This window comes from Sus scrofa, chromosome 6 (assembly GCF_000003025.6).
Source record: "Sus scrofa isolate TJ Tabasco breed Duroc chromosome 6, Sscrofa11.1, whole genome shotgun sequence".
In the NCBI taxonomy this organism is placed as follows: domain Eukaryota; kingdom Metazoa; phylum Chordata; class Mammalia; order Artiodactyla; family Suidae; genus Sus; species Sus scrofa.
The window spans coordinates 63,401,265-63,422,806 of record NC_010448.4 but is presented as its reverse complement, the minus strand read 5'-3'; the positions used below and the strand labels follow the sequence as shown (position 1 = coordinate 63,422,806).

The window sequence follows — 21,542 nt, the reverse complement described above, 5'->3', positions numbered from 1 at the left end:
GCGGTCTGCAGGCCGGCTTGTCTGCCCTACCAAGAAGGTGGGAAGCTGGGCCCTGAGGAGGGGGCGACTTGCCCCGGTGTGCTGGGTGGACCCCAGCCTGAGTGCAGTGGGCAATAGGGCCGGGCAGGCCGAAGGCACTGCTGGGTGTGGCAGGGTAGGCCTGGAGCTCGGGAGACCCTCTTTGGGCCAGTAGACCCCCCAGGCTGAGGGGCCGCCCCCCGCCCCAAGGCGGAGGCAGCTGTGTGGCCTCTGAGTGACAAGTGTGTCTTTCCCCACAGCGCCTGCCCTGCAGCCTGGCGAAGCGGTACGTACGGGGCGGGGGGTCGGGAGGGGCGGGCTGGGCTGTGTCTGGACATCCGGGCTGGGGCCGCCTGCAGTTCTCACTGCACCTTTTCCCCTTTTCAAGGCCGCGATGATCCCCCCGCCGCAGTCCTCAGGTATGTCGGCCCCTCTCATCCTGCCCTGTGGGGGTGCCCGGGCTCTGGTGGGAATTTCAAAACGCCAAGCCCAGGGCCACTGCTGGGCCACCAACCAAGCCCCACGGCCTTTTCCCTTTTATCCTGAGCTGCTGAGTCTGTGGAGAGAAGCGGGTTCCCACTGCAACCAGGGGTCACCTCTGCCGCCCTCGGCCCTTCGCCAAGTCCCAGCTCTGCCCAAGTGGGAAGCAGATCGGCTGGCACAGGGCCCTCCCGGGGCCCCTCCTGAGCAGCTAGCACTTTAGTTTTACTGCGTGAGCGGTGCTGCAGTTGATGCTATGAGCACAGAGCAGTCACACAGCCTCAGTCAGAGCGTCACTCAGAGCAGGCGTCACCGGCCTCCTCGCAGGCCACTGTCACCGCCGTGCGGAGGTGTGGAGTGGGGACGGGTGAGGACAGAGAAGTGGCTTGATCAAGGCTAGATCCGCCCTGTCCAGTGAAACGCTCGCCTGATTTCTCTAAAGCAATGCTGTGTCCAGGGGTGGGCGCCTGCATTCTTCCCCTGGGGCGGCTGTGACGGGGGCTTGAGATGGCAGAAGTGTGTTCCCTCAGAGTCCCCGGCCAGGAGCCAGGCGTCAGGGCCGCGCTCCCACCCCAGGCTCCAGGGAGGGTCCTGTCCGCCTCTTCTGAAGCCAGGGCTCAGGGCCTCCTGGGTGTGGCCGCCTCCCTCCAGCCTACCCCGCTGCCCTCGTCTTCGGTCAGCCTGTCCCCTCTCTGTCTGCCTCCCTCTCGTGAGGACACTGGTCGCTGGATGGAGGGCGCATCAGCTAAAGCCCATCGGCAAGGCCCGTCCTCCCAGTGAGGCTGCGGCCGCAGGTTCCGGGCTCAGGACAAGGACACACATGGGGACCCCGTCCACCCTCTGATGTGCGTCACACATGACCTGCACCTTTGTGTCCAGGCTGAGGGGGGCTGGGTGGGTGTCCAGAGGAGGAGGGACCTCGGGGAAGGGGGTTTTCGCCCCCAAGGCTGCCCTGTCCTGACCCTGCCTGTCTCTGACCCTGTTTCAGTGCGGAAGCCACGCTACGTCAGGCGTGAGCGGCGCCCCCACAGGGATGTGGGCCCCTCTGCCGTCTCCTCGGTGGAGGCCAGGGTCAGCAATGTCTGACCCTGAGGCCCCCCCACAACGCCGCCTGCGCCAAGGAGGGGCGCAGTGCACCAAGGCCAGGCGCTACCCAGCGAGGCCTCAGGACACAGCCCTGGCTCGGTCCTTCCATCTGCAGCCACGGCCACTGTGGGGGAGCCACCTGCTGCAGGCGCTTCTCTGCAAACAGCTGCTCAGCGTGGCTGAGCCAGAGGATCACTCGAGTCTCTGTCCCGAAATGGGCTTGGGAGCCAGGCGATGTGGGGTCCAGGCCCCTTGAGAGAGAGACAGCAAGTTCCCAGGGCCAGCACCCCACGCCTGCACCCTGGGGCCGGCAGTGGGCAGACTCCTGCCGCAGGCTGCCTGGCCTCTGCAGCCCCTCTTGCGCAGTGAGGCCGAGGCCTTTGAGTCTCCAGCCGCGTCCAGACAGAGGTGGAACAGGGCCTTGGAACTGCCCCCTCAACTGCAGGCTCAGACGCCTGCAGGGCTGTCCTCCGTGGCTACGGCTGCCCATTTTCAGGAGCTGCAGAAGGGAGTTATCTGGGTTCCTGCTGAGTCTTGTCTGTTTTTAAGCAGAAATGCATTTTGTACAAAAGTCCAAGAGGTGTGCTGTCCTCACATGCTCCCTTGCCTGGGCCCCAGGTACTGCCCATCCTTGTCCACCCAGGGCCACGTTTGCCTGTAATTGCCACCTGGACCTGCCAGGGGCCCTGCTGGCTGGCCAGCAGTCCTGTTCCGCCGTCCCCACCTCGAGGCATCGCCCTGTGTGTTCCCAGCCTCGGCTGGTGCCGATGGCCGCGGTTCCTGCAGAGGGCAGAGCATCCAGGCCACTCTGCTGCGCACTGGGTGGCGGCCCGTCCCGCCCAGGCCCTCTCCTGGGACCGGCGTTTTCTCCCTCAGCGTCCGATTTGTGTCCCAGGGGCCCGAGGCGGGGCCCGCGTGGCCGGCCTCCCTCCCTTTCTGCGCTGCCATTTGCGTCTAAATCGTTCACAGTTTATAGACAGGAGCTTGTTGGTCAGGATGTGAGTGGACCACTGGCCGGCAGCTGAGAGGGATGGGCCACCTTAAATCGGTGTCAATGAACCACTCGGGGCTTCCTTTTGCCACCCCAGGGTTCACCTGTTCCTAAGCTCGGGTGAAGCCTCACTGCCAGAACTGCTTCCCTGTGCTGGGGTGAGGCTGGCCGGGTGGAGAGCCCTTAGCAAGGACTGGGACCCCGCCCCCTGCCATTGCTCCTCCTGGAGTCCGGGGCCCAAGGAGCTGCTGGGCAGGGTCCCCACCCTAGTACGTTATCCTTGGGAGGATGCAGATGGCACACCCCAGGGGCCCAGATGTCAGGACAGGTGGGAAGAGGGTGGCTGCCCCTTAGGGAGGCTTTTCTGTAAAGCATCCAGACCTCGTGGGGGCTACGGAGGTCACAGTGACCACAGGCCCCAGGCCCCACGCCCCACGGCGCCCGGCTCCCAGCTCCCAGAGGAAGTCATACGTGGGTACAGAGTGCAGGCTGGAGTCACCCTGAGGAGGTGGGGTCCTGAGAGTTGATGGCCCTGAGAGAGGCTGGCGAGCCAGGGGACATTTACCAATTGGTGGTGGGCTTCATTCTGGCATTTCAGCCAGAGCTGGCCGGGGCAGCAACCATCAGGGCAGGGCAGAGAGCCTGTCCCTGCCCCAGATCTGCTACCAGCCGTGGGCGCCTGTCCTTAGACACCTGCTGCATCTGGCCTAAGGTTTGCAGTCATGGGGGCCCCCTGGGGGCATCTGTGTGGCCCTGGGCCTTGGTGCTGAAGGAGCCACCTTAGCATAGCCAGGGCCTCTGGGAGGCTCCTTGAGGTTTTGTCCTTTATTCTGGGAACACCTGCCTCCATGGCCAAAAGTCTCGAGGGGCTGTGGGGTTCCCACGGGGTTCCTGTGGGCCTAAGATGACCTTTGGTCTTCCCGGGGTCCCCCAGAACCACCTCTTCTCTAATGTTTGCCCCTACGCACAGCCCCCGGCCTCAGCTCTGCCCCACCCCCAGCAGCAAAACTCAGCTCTGAATTTGACCCTGCAGCCCTCTGGCTCCCACTCGACGTGCTTCCCATGACCGTCCAGCAGTGTGGCCCGGCCCGTGGGCCTCAGTCGCCCCAGTCTCCCCTCTGCCGCAGGACACCCCTGGGCCTGGGTGCACCTGTCTCAGGCCCCCAAATAGTGGGGGGTGGAATCTGATGGACATCTGGGCCAAAAAGTCGGGGGGGGGTGCACCTGAGGTGGGGGTGGGGCCGCTGGCAGTGGCAGGGCGTCTGTGCTGGGACCCGGCACAAGCCCCTCCCTAGTTTTTCTCCATCCTGAGCCTGTTACCTGGACCTCCGTAAGCCAAGATGGAGCTCCTGCTGTGGCGCAGTGGGATCGGCAGTGTCTTGGGAGCTCTGGGATGCAGGTTCAATCCCTGGCCCAGCATAGCGGGTTAAGGATCACAGCTGCGGCATGAGTCACAACTGCAGCTTGGATTTGATCCCTGGCCCCGGAACTCCCTATGCTGCGGGGTGGCCAAAAAAAAAAGGAAAGCCAAGATAAGGCCAGTTTGTGGGCTTTAGGCCAGAGCAGGTTGGGGGGTGGAACTGGTCCCCACCCAGCCCTCTGCCATGTCGGCCACTGTAGGGACCCAGACGTCCCACAAGGTGAGCCTGGTGGGGGGCGGGGGTGGGCAGCGGGCACAGCTGCAGCTCGTTTGTCCACTCATCCGCTCACTCGGTGCTGGAGAAGCCCTACAAGCCAGCAGGGGTGAGGGGTCAGCGAGGGGAGCGCCCGCCGTGGTGCCGGGCGGGGGCGCCTGGCTCTCACTGCTGGGTGTGGGATAGGACTAGAAGTGTCGCTTTGTGGCCAGAGGGCAACCCAGAGCTGTCAGGAGCCCAGAGTGCAAGGGTGGGCGGAAGCTGGCCCCAAGGGCAACCCCCACCCAGAATGCTTCAGCCCCACCCATGCCCCCAGGCACTGGCCTTGGGGGACATCTGACTTCACGCCCATGTGGTGCCCTCTCCCCAAACGCCTTTCCACACGTCTCCTGCAGGGCTCTGGGATTCAAAGCCGGTTCAGTCCCCAGTCCTGGGGGTGGGGGGACCATGGCCAGGGTGGGCCTTGAGGCTGTGGTCCTCTCCTCTGCTTGTCCGGCCAAGGACAACTTCTGTGTCCGGTGCAGGACTCCCGGGTGTCCTCAGAGTGCGGGCCCCCACATCCAAGAGCCATGACAGGATGGGGTGGTTGCCGAGGGCCTTGTTCTCTGCCAAGTCCAGTGAGTCTCAGTTCTGGGGTCACGCGCCAGCAGCCATGCTCCCCTCACGGGCACACTCCTGCCCGCGCGGACACGTGCTCACACCTGAGGTAAGCTGGTGAACACGCTTACCCACTCACGGAGCCCACGTGGTACATGGCACAGCTGCTCCTTCCCTTGTCAAGAGACTGAGCGGGTGTGTGCCTGGCGACCAGGTGTGCCAGCCGGATGCTGTGCACTGAGACTGGCCACCACCCCAGATGGCACATCCCTCAGGTATTCGTGTCCTTTTGCCTCTGGGCACTGACTGTCCACTGAGGAGCTCAGAATGACCTCAGAGCTCGGATATTCCCAGAAACCCTTGGGAAGTTGTCCTCAGAGGACCGAGGACACTTCCTGGAGGCAGCATGTGACCCCGAGTCACCGTGCCCATGGGAACCAGAACCCCATCATGCATGGCCCTGCCCAGCCCTCACAGTGGCTCCATGCTCTGCGCCCCCACCCTTCCCGTCTCTGTCCCGCCTCTGAGCCCCACCCCCGAGCCCTCAGCTCTCATTCCCTTGTCAAGCTTGTCACTGAAGCGCCTCCCTGCCCGGGGAGCGCCTGGGAGCCCTGGCCCCTGCCTGAGCACAGGTGCCCCTCTGCCTCCTTTTGAGCGTAGGCCCGGCTGCCTCTCCCATCTCGCTGTGGCCACTCTTCCTGGAGTCCGGTGGCCAGGCAGTCTGCTCTGGGCAGCCACCGCCTAACACGGCAGTAGGGTCTTCCGCTTGCTGGCCTCTGACTTCTGTTGGCCCTCAGTGCTCCTAGTGATGTTAGGGCCGAGGACAACCTGCTGAGGTGGTCAGTGGGCACCTACCAAGTGGGCGGGATGAGGTGGGCCAACCCCCACCAGGGTGGCCTCCTGCTCCAAGCCTCACCAAGCCCAATGTCCCCGCCCCCCAGCTCATGACTGAGGTCCCATCTCAGGTCCTGGGCCCCTGCCCAGGAGTCGGGGGGCCACCAGCCCAAGTCTGGCTCAGGTGTGCATGGAGGCGCTGTGCACAGCCAGGAGGCAGGGAAGCCACAGTGTGTGGGGGAGCCTGTTGTAACTGTGGGGGCTTGGAGTGTCAGGTGTCAGATGGGGAGTGGCTGGGACTTCTCAGGAGCAGTGAGGCTATGGGCAGTCACAGTCTGTGCCATTGGCTAGAACCCAGACCCCTCCAGCACAGCCCCCTCGTGCTCCATCCTTGTCCCCAGCCTCAGCCCTCAGGCTCTCGCCAGCCCCCAGCCAGACCTCTGCACGGGCTAGTCCTGTGGTCTGCCAGAGACCCCAGGAAGAGTTCCGGATCCCCTGGCTGGGTGGGCACATCCTTGGAGCCCCTGCCCTACTTGTGTAAGGACGTTCTTATGGCCAGTCTGGTCCCTGACTTGTCCTCAGCCCTCAGGGGCGATCCCAGCCCTGACCTTTCACTCCCACCCTGGAGCCAGATCAGGGAACTCCCTCCTGGCCCCCAAGGGCTGCAGGTGGGGAGGGGTGGGCAGGGCAACAGCAGCCCAGTTTGGGGGGGCCGTGCTTGTGAGTGGCTGGCCACGTGGCTGAGGTTGGGGTTCCTCTGGGGGAGGGCATCAGTGAGGCCATAGGTGGACGGGGGTGACAAGCTGAGCTGAGCTTGTGAAGGGGGCTCCCTGCAGGCACCCTCTGGGAGGACCACCCAGGAGCTCACGTACCACCAATGTGAACAGGGCTGGGGAGCAAATCTGTCTTTGGAGGGGCGGCTCCAGTGTTGCAGGGGCCACAGAAGAGGGAGGGGCAGGGGTCCAGTCCCCGCCTCAAACCTGCCCAGAGTGACCCCAATGCCACCCCATACTCTGACCTCTCACTTCTGACTGCCCGCCCTCGGCTGCTCAGCCTGCCAGGGAGAGGACAGGCGGCCAGCCAATCCCAGACGCCCCGGGCCGCACCCCTGGCCAGCGAGATCCAGGCGAGCGTATAAATACACCTGCCAGGAGCCCACACCCAGAGAATCCAGCTGCCCTGGACAGCGCTCGACACCCAGAGGAGCTCACACATCCCCCTGTGCCCCACCTGCCTGGCACAGCTGCTGGTGGCTGGCCCTGGAGAGGAACACCTGCCAGGTAGAGCATAGGCCGGCCTGCCCCGGGGGAGAAGGAGCCAGCACCGCTGGGACGAGAGAGCACGCAGCTCCAGCCTGGCTGTGCCGGCCGAGAGGTCATGCCCAGGTCCCACTGACCTCAGCTACCAGGTAAGCCCAGCTCAGCTGGCCCTCACCTCTCACCTGCATAGCTCAGGGTGGGGCAAGTCCTTGGGCGGGTGGGGCCTAGTGCCAAGGAACCGGTTACACGGGGTGCGCTGGCTGGGGGACGACAGCCTTCAGTCCCCCGGATACTGCTGAGGCTGCTGCCTAGCCTGCGGCGACTGCTGTCACCAAAACCTAGCGCTATCTCATGCCCAGATGCCAGAGGCCCCCGTGACATCACACAGTGTTGTCACCGTCAGGAGACACCTGAGCCTTCGTGGCATGTCACTGCGAAGTCATTGCACCAGCCCACCTGGACGGACCAAGTCAGGCTCAGGTCATTGTTGGGGGCCCTCCTGGGCTCCATCGGGAAGGTGATGGGCGAGTCACCCCCTCTCGGACCCCTATGGCCACCTTGGGTGGAGACCTGGGCTCCGTGGAGGGGCAGCAGGCAGGTCACCTGAGCCTCCCCAGGAAGATAGAGGCAGGGACTCCTGTGAGAGGGAACAGGTTAGGTGGGGACATCCCACTGCCTCCTGGCTGGTAGCTGTGGCCGAAGGGACTCTTCAGGTGCTGGGCCGGCCTGGAGAGGACGGCAGGGCCTGTCCGCCTCCTGCTCCCTGGGCTGCAGGCTGAGGAGCATTTCAGGGCCGTTGTCACACGCCAGACAAGCTGGCCCTGCAGGTTTGGGCCGTGGCTGGGAGACAAACCCACTTCTCGGGCCACAGCCACTGCCCTTGCTCAGGCCCTTCCCACCTCCTGCAGCCCGACCAGCTCAGGCCAGCTCCCAGATCCTGACTCCCAACTCGCACACCACCCAGCCCGGCCCTCACCCTCACACAACTGACTGAAATCTGAGTGTGCCCCAACCAATCAGCTGCCCACACTGGGATCCCTGGTAGACCCACTTCGCCTGACCTGGAGCCACACCCCGCAAGAGCCTAGGTCCCTCTGAGCTGTATCTTCCGTGCGGCGGCTGTGGCGGATCACGTGAGCAGGGCCCAGCCTGGCAGAGCCCAGTTGTAAACGGTACTGCTGTGGGCCATTGTCATCATCACCATTGTTTCTGACCAGTGGCACAGCCAGGTAGGACAGGGCTGTGGGTGGGTCTGATGAGCAGTGGGCCCCACGGGCTCCATCCTCAGATCTGCCCTGGTCTGCCCCCCCACCCAGGGTTCCCCCCCTTGACTCGGCGTGTGAGGAGGGAGGGAGGGCAGGGTTACAACTTGGGCAGAAAGACCTTGAGCCAGGGACAGGTGGGACTTTGCAGAGAGGCCCACAGATGGGCAGTGTCCTTCCTGGGATCTTTGGGGGCTGGCGCAATAGGTGGGGACAGGGAGAGAGCAACAGGCTGAACTTGCAGGAAACGGGCAGGCAAGGTCACTCATGGTCACCTCTGTCCCACAGCCCAGAACATGTCAGGCCCACGGGTGTGGCACCCGGTCATGCCGCCTTCCAGCAGGAGCAGCCCCACAGCCACAGTGCCCAGGTCCCCCAGCTCAGCGAGCAGCCCCAGGTCCCCGGGCACCCCTGGCTCAGAGAAGGTGGCCTCCCCTCTGGAGTGCTCCATCTGCTTCTCGGGCTACGACAACACCTTCAAGACACCCAAGGAGCTCTCCTGTACTCACGTCTTCTGCCTGGAGTGCCTGGCACGACTGGCGGCTGCCCAGCCCTCAGGCCGGCCGGGTGGCGAGGCGATGCCCTGCCCTTTCTGCCGGCAGCCCACGGCTGTGCCTGCTGCTGGGGCCCCTGCTCTGCGCACCAGCCGCCAGCTGCAGGCCAGGATGCCGGCGCACCTGCGGCGGGAGGAGCCTGTGTGGCTGGAGGGCACCAAGCTATGCTGCCGCCCGCAGCCCTCTGCACCCGGCCTGGCAGCGCCTGGCTTCATCAGCGTAGATGTGGGCCTGAGCAAGCCCTCTGAGCCCCCTGTGCCTATACCTACCCTGGGCGCTGCCCGCCGCAGCGGCCGCCTGGCGCGCTGCTGGGCACGCTGCGGGGACTGGAGACGGGTGGCACTCATTACAGCCTTGCTGCTTGTGCTCTTCTGCGTGGTGCTGTGGCCCGTGCAGTGTGCTCTCAAGACGGGGAGCCTGCGCTGCCTGTCCCGGCCCCCTGCCACCACCACTGCTGCCACGACCTACTCATTTGGGTCCCTGGCTGACAACTAGGGTCACCAGCTCCACGTGTGGATGCCCAGCCCACCGCTGGGGTCACAGGTGTAGCAGGTATCTGGGGTCCTGCCCGGGATTCTGGAGGAGCCCCAGCATCTCCCTACCCCACGGGGCTCACTTGCCTCCCTCTCTGGGGCTGGGTCCTATGGGGTGGACAAAAAGGTCCCCTGAGCTCCCGAGAATCACAGGTTCCTATGGGCCCTAAGACCCATCCCCACCTCCCATCATGGAGATGGGGAAACGGAGGCCCAGGAGAGACGGCTTGGTGAGGCCCCTCCTTGTACACACTGTGAACGGCCGGCAGGACCAGCCCCTTGCTGAAAACGGAGGAGGCTCTCCATCTCCATTTTTTCTTCACATTTCACCACAGCTCCTTCCCTTGCTCAGGTGGGGCTGGCCCCTTCCCTTGGGTGATCAGGGAACAGAGGGCAGGGGTAGGGTGCCCAGGCCCCCGGTGCGCATCCCACCCTCCTGAATTGTACAGTGTTAAATAAATTATTTTGTACCCACTTTAGGAAGGTGCCCTCACTCTGTGTGTCCTCCTTCCTGCACCATTAAGCCCCTCCCTCCAGAAAGGCCCACCGTCTGCCTTTGTCGCAAAGACCCTCCATCCAAAGGACACCCCCACTGGATTGGACTCCCAGCAGCCCCGGGTTTTAGAGGATCCAACACCTGTCCCCTCTGGGCTGTGGATGGGCTGTCCCCCAGGGCCATGAGGTGCCCCCTGGGAGAGGGGAAGGGCCCAGAGCACTGGGTAGGCAGGACCGGTGAGGGGCCTTGGCCTGGTCCACAGCCCTCCTCCTCATCCCCCACCGTGGTCACACCAGGCTGCATCCCCCAGAAGTCATGGCCCCACAGCCCTGCCAGGAGCCCTGACTGGGGGCCCACGGGATCCCCAAATCCCCGGGGAACTGAGGCCTCAGGGTGTACAGAAGTGGAGGTGGTGACAACTAGCACGTTCTGAAGATCCACAGGCCTCAGGTCCCTCCAGCAGACTCTCCCTGGGCCACACCTGGCTGGCGAAGCGAGTGTGGCGAGGGATTGGCAGGAGTCCTGCCAATATCATCTACCCCATCCCCGCCCAGTTCTGCTCTCGGCCCCAGGAATCCTGCACCACCAGATTGGTCCTGGCTGGTATGGGACTCAGCCTCCTCATCCCTCACCCCAAAGTCCAGGACTTCTTGCTCCAACCAGCTGGGCCTCTGGCCCAGGAAGCCCCTGGGGAAGCTGGGGCCCGTTGTGGGGCCCCATGTGCTCCCTTTCCCCAGACCCCAACAAAGACACAGAACTGAGAATAAGGCATTTTACTGAGGATACCACAGGGCCACAGGGCCATCTGTGACACGAGGCTGCAACTATGGGCCACGTGCAGTGACGTCACAGTGCCACACACCAGTCATGCACACATGGAGCCTCGCCCTCATCATATGGTCACAGGAGCACGTCACACATTCCCTCGTTCAACAAGCATTTATCCACACATGACGGCAATGTGATGGTCTGGGCCAGGCTTGGACACAGCAGGGACTGAGCCACTGCCTGGGCCACATCCCAGACCATGGCTGTGGGCAGGGGGAGGAGCAGCTCCGAAGGGGTACGGGGGGATGCACAGGATGCAGGGCAGGGGCCACAAACGCCGGTGACTACAGTCTGGTCAAGCACAGACTGCCACTCACTTGCTCATGTGCCAAATACAGGCCGTGACACTCAAATACGTGGCTCACACAAAGTCACACGTGGTCACTGCGCCATGCAGGTGGTCACTGGTGGCCTCCCATACCACACCAAGACAAACAGCAGCCCTGCCTCTCCTCCTCCACCTTCGCCTGGGAGCCCCTGGAGGGCCAGCAACACAACTCCTGAGCGCCCCTCCCCATTCCTGGGCGTGCAGGCCGGGTTAGGGCAGGTCTGAGGGGCAGGCCTGGGCGCCCTCCCCCGCGCGCTCTGGCATGGGCGCTGGTCTGCAGTCCTAAACACAGTCCCTCGGAGGAACGCGAGGGCCGGCCTTGCTGGCCTCCCGTCTCCTCGCACGGCTCCAGCCCTACTCAGGGCGCTCGCACGCGGGGCTCTCAGGGCCTGAGGCCCAGCAGGTTCTCGTACTCGCGACCGGAGGCCTCTGGGGTCCTGCGGGTAGAGACGTGCTTGGGCTGGGGCCCACCTGAGATCCCGCCCCCTCGCCTCGGGCCACGCCCCCAGGCCTCGGCGGGGCCGCCTCCCCACGCCCGAGGCCACGCCCTCAAGGCCTCCCCGCTCCGGGTCCGGACTCCGCCGGCCCCGATCCTCGACGACCTACTCACGCCTCGGGTGCCGGGGACGGCGCGGGTCCCGGGCTACAGCCGCGGTCGGCTGGCAAGGCGCCCACGTTCAGAGAGTCGTGCTCCTTAGGCGGCTCGCGCTGAGGGGAGGGACCGCTGGTCACCATGGTGATGCCCGCGCTGGCTCCGCCCCGGACCGGCCCCGCCTCCTGCTCGCGCAGGCGCAGCTGCTGTCCCTGGATGTACCGCTGCAGCGCCAGGTACACGAACTTGTACTGCGCCTCCGTCTGCACCATCCCGGAGCGCTGTCGCCGCACCAGCTGGATCGTCTTGGGGACGTCGATATCGCAGTCCAGCCCTGGGGACGAGCGCACTCAGGAGGGGGTGGGAGGGCTAGAGGAAATGGGCGGGGCCCTGCAATGGCGGGGGGCGGGGCTAGATGGGAGGGAGGGGCGGACAAGGAGGGGTGGGCCTGGGGCGGCTCACCCTGCCTGCGAACGATGTCCACTAGGATGTCAATCACAATAATGGTGCCAGTGCGTCCGATGCCCGCGCTGTGGAGGTGGACCAGGGAGGCCTGTGGCCAGCTGATGGGACAAAGCTCTGACCCCTTCCCCAGTCGCACTGTGCCGCTGGCCCCACCACGCCCTGTCCCGGCTCGCACCTGCAGTGCACCACCACGGGTCCGGCCCCTGGCATGCTGTTCTGCGCCCGGTTCACCTCGTCCAGGAAGCCCAGGACGCCGGCAGGCTCGGCCGGGACTCCATGGTCCGGCCAGCTGCAGTACTGATAGTGCTTCACAACGCGCTGCGACTCCTCCTGGGCAGGGCAGGCTGGTGAGCTCCAGCCTGGCAGTCTGGGCGGATCCCAGGAGGGCCGGACCGCAGTGTGGCAGGATTGGAGCAGGCGCTGCCGTGACTCTCGGGCGGGAGGGGCGCAGGGAATGAACCGGAGGAGGGGGGCCGTGGCTCAGCGGAGTTTACCAGAAGGAATGTCCCGCAGGGCCCAGGAGCAGGAGGGAGTGGGAGGAAATGATGGTATTCAAAGCTTGGGGGACCCCCAGATGGCCCCGGGTGGCTCAGGTGCAGTGGGTAAGGGAAGAAAGACCATCGGGGGTGGGGGCAGCTTCCCTGGACAGTGAGTTCTATTTGGGAAGGGCCAAAAAAAATCCCTTCCCCCCCAGAGGCTTGCAGGAGCCCCACCCCCCCAAGGTGGATGGACAAATGGGACTGGCTGGAGGGATCTGTGCCTGGGACAGAAATAGGCACCACTGGCACCCAAAGAAGTCCATAGGTACCCAGATGGCCCAGGGAAGGACTAGAGCGAGAGGCAGGTGTGGGTAGGAGGCCACCTGGAGCCAGGCAACAGGAGCTGAGAACCTGCCTGCCTGGGGACACTGTGCCCACTGGGCTGAGGGACATGGAAGCCACTAAGGCCAGTGGGGCTGGGTGGAGGCGGGGCCAGCACAGGGCTGCCTCATCCTAGTGAAGACCTGGGGACTTCCCGACCCCTCTGACCCTGGCCCAACATGTCCCGTTGCCCTCCAGACTCACCTGGTTTGGCTGCCACACCTGCAGCTCCCGCACACAATAGCCCTGAGCCCAGTGCTCAGCCACGTTGCGCACACGCAGGTGGCCATACCCTTGGCTGCCATGCAGCTCTGGCCAGTATCGGAAACACTTGTTCTGGAAGGGTGGGTGCGTTGCATCAGCCATGGTGGAAGACCACCAGCGCCCTTGCCCCTCGGTGCTGTGGGGCATACAGGGTCTCTCCGGGAAAATCCCTTCCCCCCCAGAATCCCTAAGACTGAAGAAGCAAGGCTGGGCCAGCACCAGCCAGCACAGGTGCAGCTGGGCACACAGTGGGAGGAAGAGGGGAACACGATCCTGAGCTCCTACCCGGCCTCGCTCCACCTCCCTGGTGGTCATGACAATGACACGGGTGTTCTCCTGGTGCACCATGGCCCAGAAGGCAGCTACCGTGGTCTGCAGGCAGCCCTGGGTGGCAATGTACAACTTGCCCAGTCCATGGCCTGGCTTCTCTTCTGGGTCACTCTGAAAGGAGGTGGGGTCAGCTGCCTGGCATTTCCAGGAATTACAGTGCCAGAGGACAAATGCATTTGATGCAAATGATACGCAAAGTAGCTCAGCTGGCTCACACAAGTCCCTCCCACTCTAGGCTGGGGAGGGGCTTAGGACCAATATTTAGTCCAGCAGGCTCTGAGGCCCTCTCTGGGGACCCTAGGGCACTGTCACAACCCCTCCCCCTGAATATCTATTGTCCTGCCAAGGTCCACAGACAAACAGAGGCCAGCAGGCGCTCCAGGCTCATAATAAGGGGACAGGAAGACTGGTGTTTGTTCCTTGCAGGGCCACGCATGCAGCTGGCCACGCACACTCACCCTGATGTAGTTGGCATTGATGTAGTCAGCCCCAGGCACATTCTTGTCCACGTCACGCAACACGACACGGGTGGTATCAACTGGGGAGGGAAGATGCCACTCAGGTCTCCAGGAAGGAGGGGGTGTTTGTGGACCCTGTCTGCTTCCTTGCCCGCTGACCCGTGGTGAGCGGAGACAAGGCACGAAGGGGCAATGACCCCTACCTCCACCCCCTGGGCTCCTCTGCAGAAGGGGCCTGTGAATGTGGTGGTGGAGCCCCGGCCCCCCGCCTCACATGGAAGAATGTTCTTGTAGCGATTCTTGGGCTTGTTCTCCAGCCGCTGCCCTTCCCTCCGGGGATGCAGGAGCTGGCATTCCTGCTGCTGCAGCAGCTGGTGGGGGGGGGGTCTGCTTTAGCCCAAGACTCTGACCCTTCCCCAGAGCCCTCCATACCCACCCCCTGACCCACACCCACTCGCCACATCCCAGAGGATAGGGGTCTGAGAGGGGGGCAGTGGGCAGCAGGCTGGCACCTCAAACTCCTCCCAGAAGCCCTGCTTGGCCTTCTCGCTGGCATCCATGACCTTGTTGAGCTCCTGCACGCGGCTCTCAATGCTTGCAGCCTTGATTCGTGTGGCCTTGAGGGGCTGGAAGGGAGAGGTGCGTGTTCCAGCCGAGCAGGGCCCAGTGGACTCCATGGCACTCTGGCCTCGGAACCTTCCCTTCGGCCACCCTGCCTCAGCGCAGCCTGGTGCCCTATGTTCTGGGCGTGGCTATGCCAGGGGGAGAAGCCCACTCTGAACCCCAGGGTTCGCGTGCCGGGGGGCATACCTGCCCGAGGTGCACCATGGCCCCTGACCTCTCCACCATGGGGCTCTTCCTGTAGTGTTCCACCAGATCTCCCAGGGTGTCGAACTGCTCCCCACCTCCCACGTCGTACTTCCCCTCCGGCTGTGAGGGAGGCAGTGAGGGGCCTGGCTGATGCCCCCGCCCCCCAGCCACACCTCCACCCCGGCTGCTGCCTCCCTCCCACCTGGAAGTGGATCCTGATGTGAGTGACCCGTGGTTGGCAGTCCGCCTTATCCAGCAGCTGTGTGAGGACCGACAGCACAAAGTCCCCAGGTTTGCTCTGACTCTCCCGAACCAGGAAGCTGCCGGGCCGCCCCTTCTCTGTCAGCAGCTTCTCGGCCTCCTTGCCAGACAGGTGCCCATGGTACCACCTGGCCCAGGGCAGTACAGATGAGACTGGGGGCCCTGGCCTGCCAGATAAGGGTCACTGACCTACATGGAGCCTAAGGCTCTGGGATACAGTCACTAAGAGACACAGACCCACCCAGGCCTTGGGTGACCAAGCAGCACCCTCAGCCAGGCCAGCTTCTGTCGGCCCGCCGGCAGGCCCACCTCTCCGCCTCTCCCCCTCCCCAGCAGGTGGGACAGGAGGGCCCTGCAGTGCCATAGGGTGACCACCAGGTGGCACCCTGGTCCTCAGCAAGGAGGGGCAGGACTGTCTGCCCGGACCAACCCCACCTGGCTTCCCCCAGCTGCAGCTCACTGAGGCCTCTGAGTGCAGAGAGGGAACCTGCTCATCTCAAGTCACTAGCCATGAGGGCAGGGGTGAGACTGGCTGCAGAGCCCCTGCCCTGCACTCTCACCCCTGTGGCTGCTGCCTGGCACTTGGAAGGCCCAGAACCCCAGGGTGGGCGTGTCAGACACTCCCTCAGCCTTGCCCCAGATGTGCCCAGGCCTGTCCTGGACTCTGGGGGGCAGAGGACACCCAGAGGCCATGCCCAGCAGCCTGTGCCCCTCGGACACTCGCATACACATGGGTGCAGACAGACACACAGATGCCAGCCAGACAGAGACACGGCCACTTACCGTTCTGATGTGGGGTCCTGGCAGCCCAGAGGGTGCCGGAGCTCCACCGGGGCCCCACCGCGCTCTCGGAGCAGCCCCCCGTGCTGGCCAGTGTAGTGCTGCACCAGCTCAGCCAGTGTCGCGAACTTCTCCCCTCCGTAGAGATCGTAGTAGTCGCCCGTGCTCTGGATCTTGATGTGGGTCACCTCGTCATGGCGCCTGGAAGGGCCCGTGCACCAGACACCGTGGGGGGCCCTGCTCCCACCACCCAGCCTCCTTTCCGTCACCACCCTCAGCTTCGGGAACACTCCCTGGGGTTTTCCTGCCCGGAGGTCTCCACCTCTGCCATCCCCCTGCCAGGAACAGTCACAGTCACGGCCACGGCCAGGCCCTTCCCTCTGCAGCTCCCCGTCCAGCCAGGGTCCATCACCCACCCCCACCACCAGCTGGTGGGCACCCCACGCCCACTGCCCCTCGGGCCGCGGGGACTGGGCCTGGGCTTGGAGGCTCAGGTGGGGGCAGCCCCTCAGCAAAGACCCTGCCTCGCCCCAGACCACCCGCTCAGGCGCTCCAGACCGATGCGGGGCTGGGCTTCTCCCAAGTGTCAAAGTGCAGCCTGGAACGCCCCCGGAAGAATGTCCCTCCAAGGCAAGGTAAGTCCATCTGGAGCACCAGCCTCAGTTCCACCTGCTGCCTCAGGTTTAGCAGAACACCTGGAAAGATCTGGAGCCCTTTCGGGACACCCTCTCCCCAGACCCTAGACTGATGCGCCTCAGCTGGTCTGGCTGGTCACGGCCCCTCCTGCTCGTCCTCCCTGCACAATGGCCTTTTCTTGGGCTCCAGCCAGACCTGCAGAGGGTGGCAGCAGGCAGCACCCCGGGAGACGGGATCTCGGTCACAGCATTGAGGCCCTTTCAGAGGGTGCCACGGAGGTCTTGCCGACGCCCCACTGCCTTGAAGACTTTTCTAAGCGGCCCCTCCTGCCTGGAGGCCACCTGGCCAGGAATGCCAGCCACCTGCCCCTACCCTGAACTCTGATGTCCCGCATCCAGCCCTGCAGGGGTCCTCACTGCCCAGAAGGCTGCCCCCAGCACTCTGGGAGGACTGGGGAGCCTGAGCCCCAGCTGCGTCTCCCGCTGAGGCTGTCTGCACCCTGTGAGGTCTCTTGGGGCCCCTCGCGCCTGGCCCCACCACCCACCCACCTGACGGACAGCGTGAAGCCACCTGGGCAGCTCTGGCTGGGTCTTGCCAGGAAGCTCCCGTGCTGGCCCCTGGACAGGAGCAGCTTCTCCGCCTCGACCCCACTGATGTTGGGGTGGAACCACCTGGAAGGAGGACAGTGAGTTGGTGGTGCGAGAGAGCCGGGCCATGCTGGCTGGACCCAACCCCATCTGCCCTCATCCCCGCTGCCGCGGTGTGCCCGCCATGCCTGCTGTGGGCCGCCCTGAGCTCACAGCCTTCCTTGGCCGTGACAGCAGGTTCTGGGGTCTGTGGGGAAGAAGGTGGGGGTTGGGGTCCTGGGGACACAAATGGGCAGAACTTCCCCACAGTGGAGGGTGGGCAGGGCAGACCCCGCCAGTGCCTCCACAAGACACCACCAGGAACCTCAGCTCATGCCCTCCGGGGTCTCGCCCCACCCACCAGGGTGTCCCACAGCCACCCAGGGTCCCCTTCTCCACTCACAGCCTGGCAGGGGACCCTGTCAGTCCCACCCTCCCACCTCCATGACCCCTCCCATCCCCCCCCATGAGGAACCCTCTCTGTCAGCACCTCCCAGACGAGGGCACAGCCCGCAGCCCCCAGTCCACCGTCCATGCCCTGCTGCGCCCCCGCCCAGCTGCTCACTCACACGGGCTTGGTGTGACTGAGTGACCCTCTCACTTCGCTCTTGGATGCTTATCCTGCTTATTTTTCTTCCTAGCATTTGTCACCTCACTGACACATACTCCACAGGTATGGGCTTGTGGTCTGCCTGCTGCTGGCCTTTCTGCCCCACAAAGGCAGACACTGTTCTGCGCGGTGTGCGTGGCCAGGGTCGGAAACAGTGTCTGGGTGTTAATGGATGTACTCAAATGCAGACGTGAAAGGATGCTGGCTGGGTGTTGGGTGAGAGCAGCCGTCGGCCGGGCTGCTCCAGAGGCAGGGCCAGGGTGGCTTGCAGTCGCGGGTCAGGAAGGCCCAAGAACACCATTTGTTCTACTGAGTGTGAGGCCCAGTCCAGGCTGAGACAGGTGCTGGTGAAGGGCCAGAGCTGGAGGTCCAGGCTGAGTGGGACTTGAACCCGCCGCTGCCCTGGGACTGTCCTTCACAGCCTCTCCATGAGATGGGGGGACAGGTCGGGCAGCCTCATCAGGGCTGCCCGTGAGCCCACATCTGAGATCATAACTGCTGTTTTCTTTATCCTGGTGTCTTCGGTCTGTGTCCCCCCTGTTAGGACAGGAATTTCTGGGTCTGGGGTTAAATCCCACTTTTGGGGGAGCTCAGGAGCGTCTCCGAGCAGGATCCCTGCACAATGCCCAGTGTGGTGCTGGCCTTCCATGGCAACGCTGTGTCTCCCACCGCGTTGCCAAGGGTCACTGCATCAGGGCTTGGGACGTTGGGCTCAGAGGTATGTCCCTGGCTCCTTGCACAGACGACTCGGTGTGGGGGCTGGTCCACCGCAGGACCCCCAACTCCACCTCGCCCCCCCGCCTGTGCCCTCCAGGCCCTGCCCACTTGTTTGCAGTCAAAACCTGGGCACAAATGTTGTGGGGGCTGCTGGTCCCTGGGCAGTCTCTGCCCTGCCCCCACAGCTGACCCAAGGCCATCCTGCCCCACCGAGATCTTTCTAGAATTGGAATCAGATCTCGCCTCATGTAAGAGCTGCCTGCCCACCTCCTCCGGCCCCTCTGCTCCTCGCTCTGCCTTGTCCCCCGGCCCCCTCTGCCTGGGCCTTCAGCCCCTCATGCCCTCCTCCAAGGAGCCGTCTGTGCTCAGCCTGCACCGCACTGCCTGACACGCAGCCTGTAGCCTGTGTGAGGTGTGCACGAGAATGGATTAAAATTCAGCAGAATCACAATCCAGTTCCCAAGTCACAGTGGCCACACTTCCTGCTGAGAGCCAGGCTGGTGCTTGTGGGCAGGAGAGAAACTTTTCCACCACGACAGGAAGAGCTGGCCTGCCTGCATGGTCCACACGGCCCATCTTTGCCGGAGGCGCTCAGACCCTCACTGGCTTTGGTCTCAGCAGCGGGAGTTCTCCACTCAGCCTGTATTCCCCCCTCGCACGCCAGGGTCCTCCTCTGCCTCTTTCTGACCCCACAGTGTTGGGGCCCCCACCTGTGCCCTGCGTGCACACACCGCCTACCTGCAGCCTCGCTCGACCTCCAAGCTTCAAGCCCAGAGACCAACTCTTTTGAGCATCTCTATTTGGAAAGGTAATGGCATCTCTATCTTAACATCTGCAAAATTCTAAATTTTTTTTTTTTTTTTTGTCTTTTCTAGGGCCGCACCCGCGGCATAATTGGAGCTGTAGCTGCCGGCCTACGCCAGAGCCACAGCAACGCAGGATCCAAGCCGCATCTGCGACCTACACCACAGCTCATGGCAATGCCAGATCCTTAACCCACTGAGCGAGGCCAGGGATCGAACCCGCAACCTCATGGTTCCTAGTCAGATTCGTTAACCACTGAGCCACAGTGGGAACTCCCTGCAAAATTCAAAATTCTGATAATGCGCCCCCAGCCCTCTATGTGGCCCTCATTCTGGGAGGGGGGTTGCCTCCCTCCCTCTGCTGGCTCCCTGCTCCGTAGACTCCTGCACACTCTCAATACCGCGCCCTCTTTTCCTGAAATCCGAACGCCGCAGAACTAACGACTTCTCCTACCACCCTGGGTCCAGGGCCTCACTGGCTCTTGCCTGGACTATGGAATTGATTCCAGGCCTCGGGCCTCATCCCTGACCCTCAGCTGAGCCATGGCAGACAGAGGGGCTCTCAGAAAATGCACACCAGGGCCACGCAAATCTTTCCAGCGGCCCTCAGTGGCCCTCAGGATGCTCCCAGGGCTCATGGTCCCACCATCAGAGACCCCTCCCCCATCCTCCATCTCTCTGTTCACTGACCTTGCCCCTCCTCTGGTCACCTCCCACTGGCCCCCAGGGGGCATGGCTCCCTTCCTGATCATTTCCTGAGAGTCCCCCCGCCCAACAAGTCAACAATGCAGCTGCATCACTGCCCCCTTCCCCGTGTGGCACCTGCAAGAGCAGACACCTGCAGATGGATGTATTCAGGCTTCTTTGTTTACTCGTCCCCCGCCCCCCCCGCCCCCTCCTTCATGTCCTCATCACCAAATAAGCCCCAGGGAGGGCAGGCTCCGTTCTGACCTTGATGGCACCCAGGGTCCTTGTATTGGTTCAGCGAGGCCCAAGCGCTCAGGTGACCTGCCCAGGGCCCGCTAAATGCTCCCATTCACCCTGCCCGTGGGAGAAGGAGGGACACCACCAGCCAGGTACTTCCTGAGCACGTTGTAGGTCTGGGGTCTCAAGCTCCCTACCACACTGGCTCCAGAGGAGTCAGACCTGAGGGCAATTTTGGTCACGTCCTGTAGGTGGGGCTGCCAGGGGGGCTTCCTGGGGGAGGAGCTGCCAAAGGAGGACCTCCGGGCCGGTATGGGAGAGCAGGGCAGGCTACCAGGAAAAGGGCAATGGCCTCATGCTGCCTGGGGTGTGTGTGGGGGGACTGGAACCCTACAGAAGGCTTCTGACCCCCTGGACCCCGGGGCCACCCACTCTGCTGAACCACATCCTGTGATGTGCCCTTCCCTGGTCCCCGGCAGCCTCAGACTCTGGTCCAAGAGGGGTGATGCCCGGAGTGTCTGGGCAACAGGAAAGGGTAGAGGCCCAGCATCAAACCACAGAGGGGGCAAAGGCCACACTGTCCTTTCGGGGACCCTAACTCTTACTTTCTGTCCCTCTCTCCTCCCCCCAGGCTGCTCTTGGGTATCAGGTGGGAATCTCCAGGGGTGGGGCGGCCCGAATTGTTGCAGCAGCTCCACCCACCCATAACCCCAGACCCAGGCAGGCCTCGCACCCCCTAACTGGGCTGAGAGGTGGGGCTGAGTGTCAAGCAGGCCCTCCCGCTGCCTAGGCTGGGGGGCAGGAGTGGGTGGAGAGGCTACAGGTCCCCATCTCCAATCACCACACCCCCTCTGTGTCCAGCAGCAGGTCAGTGACTCGGCTCTGCCCTGGTGGTGGCATGGGCAGGCCACACTAGCTCCCCACAGGTCTAACAGCCCAGGCCCCTCAAAGAGCCTGTGAGTGCTGGAACTGAAGCCTGTCAGTGCTCAGGTGCCCAAGGACAGCTCAGCTCACCTGAGAGATCAGCCTGAACCCACTGGCCACTCTGGCCCAGCTTCCTGTGTCACATCTGTAGATGTGTCACATCTGTAGATGGCACAGCGCCAACCCTGGGACTGGACTCCCAGGAATGGCCCGTCAACTTGCTTACACATACATGATACAGGGACTGGACACGCCTGCGGGGAAGGGGTCGTCATGATGGGGGAGGCACATGGACCAGTGGAGAAGGGTCCCAGGCTGGAATTCCGAGGCCCAGCCAGTGTCCATCTGCATCCCCTGCCTCCAGTCCCTCCTGGTCCCAGAGGAACCTCAGCCGAGCTCTCTCCTGTCTATGCAGAACCGAATTACCCAGGCATGCTTTCTTCTCCAACCTGGGAGGGGGGATCCTGAGAAGGCTCAGTAGGCCCCCTGCCACAGGACCCAGCTCCCCCAGGTACCGGCATCAATACATCAAACCACAGCACTACGCGGGACTTATGCCCAGCCCTGCCCACAGCACCAGAG

At 63.8% G+C, this 21,542-nt stretch overlaps 2 protein-coding genes across 15 annotated transcripts in view; one reads left to right on the top strand and one right to left on the bottom strand.

The window, feature by feature from the left end:
• Positions 1 to 9,727, top strand: part of RNF223 (ring finger protein 223) — a 32,198-nt gene extending 22,471 nt beyond the window's left edge. For 4 of the 14 annotated variants that reach the window (XM_021095183.1, XM_021095185.1, XM_021095184.1 and 1 more), the window contains 4 exons: positions 279 to 304; positions 407 to 1,343; positions 1,487 to 7,379; positions 8,450 to 9,727. In XM_021095183.1, the coding sequence (XP_020950842.1) occupies positions 7,259 to 7,379; positions 8,450 to 9,210 (882 nt within the window). In that variant the 5' untranslated portion in view covers positions 279 to 304; positions 407 to 1,343; positions 1,487 to 7,258 and the 3' untranslated portion in view covers positions 9,211 to 9,727. Of the gene's footprint in view, positions 1 to 278; positions 305 to 406; positions 1,344 to 1,486; positions 8,129 to 8,449 lie in introns of those variants that run through there. The other 10 variants (XR_002344841.1, XR_001307322.2, XM_021095189.1 and 7 more) reach the window with 8 other exon arrangements.
• Positions 10,503 to 19,846, bottom strand: LOC100620540 (tyrosine-protein phosphatase non-receptor type 11-like). The gene is made up of 15 exons (XM_021097586.1): positions 19,803 to 19,846; positions 17,639 to 17,714; positions 16,905 to 17,131; positions 15,724 to 15,921; positions 14,882 to 15,068; positions 14,680 to 14,799; positions 14,382 to 14,495; positions 14,144 to 14,240; positions 13,870 to 13,949; positions 13,367 to 13,522; positions 13,022 to 13,153; positions 12,133 to 12,287; positions 11,955 to 12,022; positions 11,511 to 11,826; positions 10,503 to 11,337 (listed from the first exon to the last, which is right to left on the bottom strand). Exons 1-15 carry the CDS (start codon positions 19,844 to 19,846, stop codon positions 11,283 to 11,285), a joined length of 2,025 nt encoding a protein of 674 aa, XP_020953245.1. The 3' UTR covers positions 10,503 to 11,282.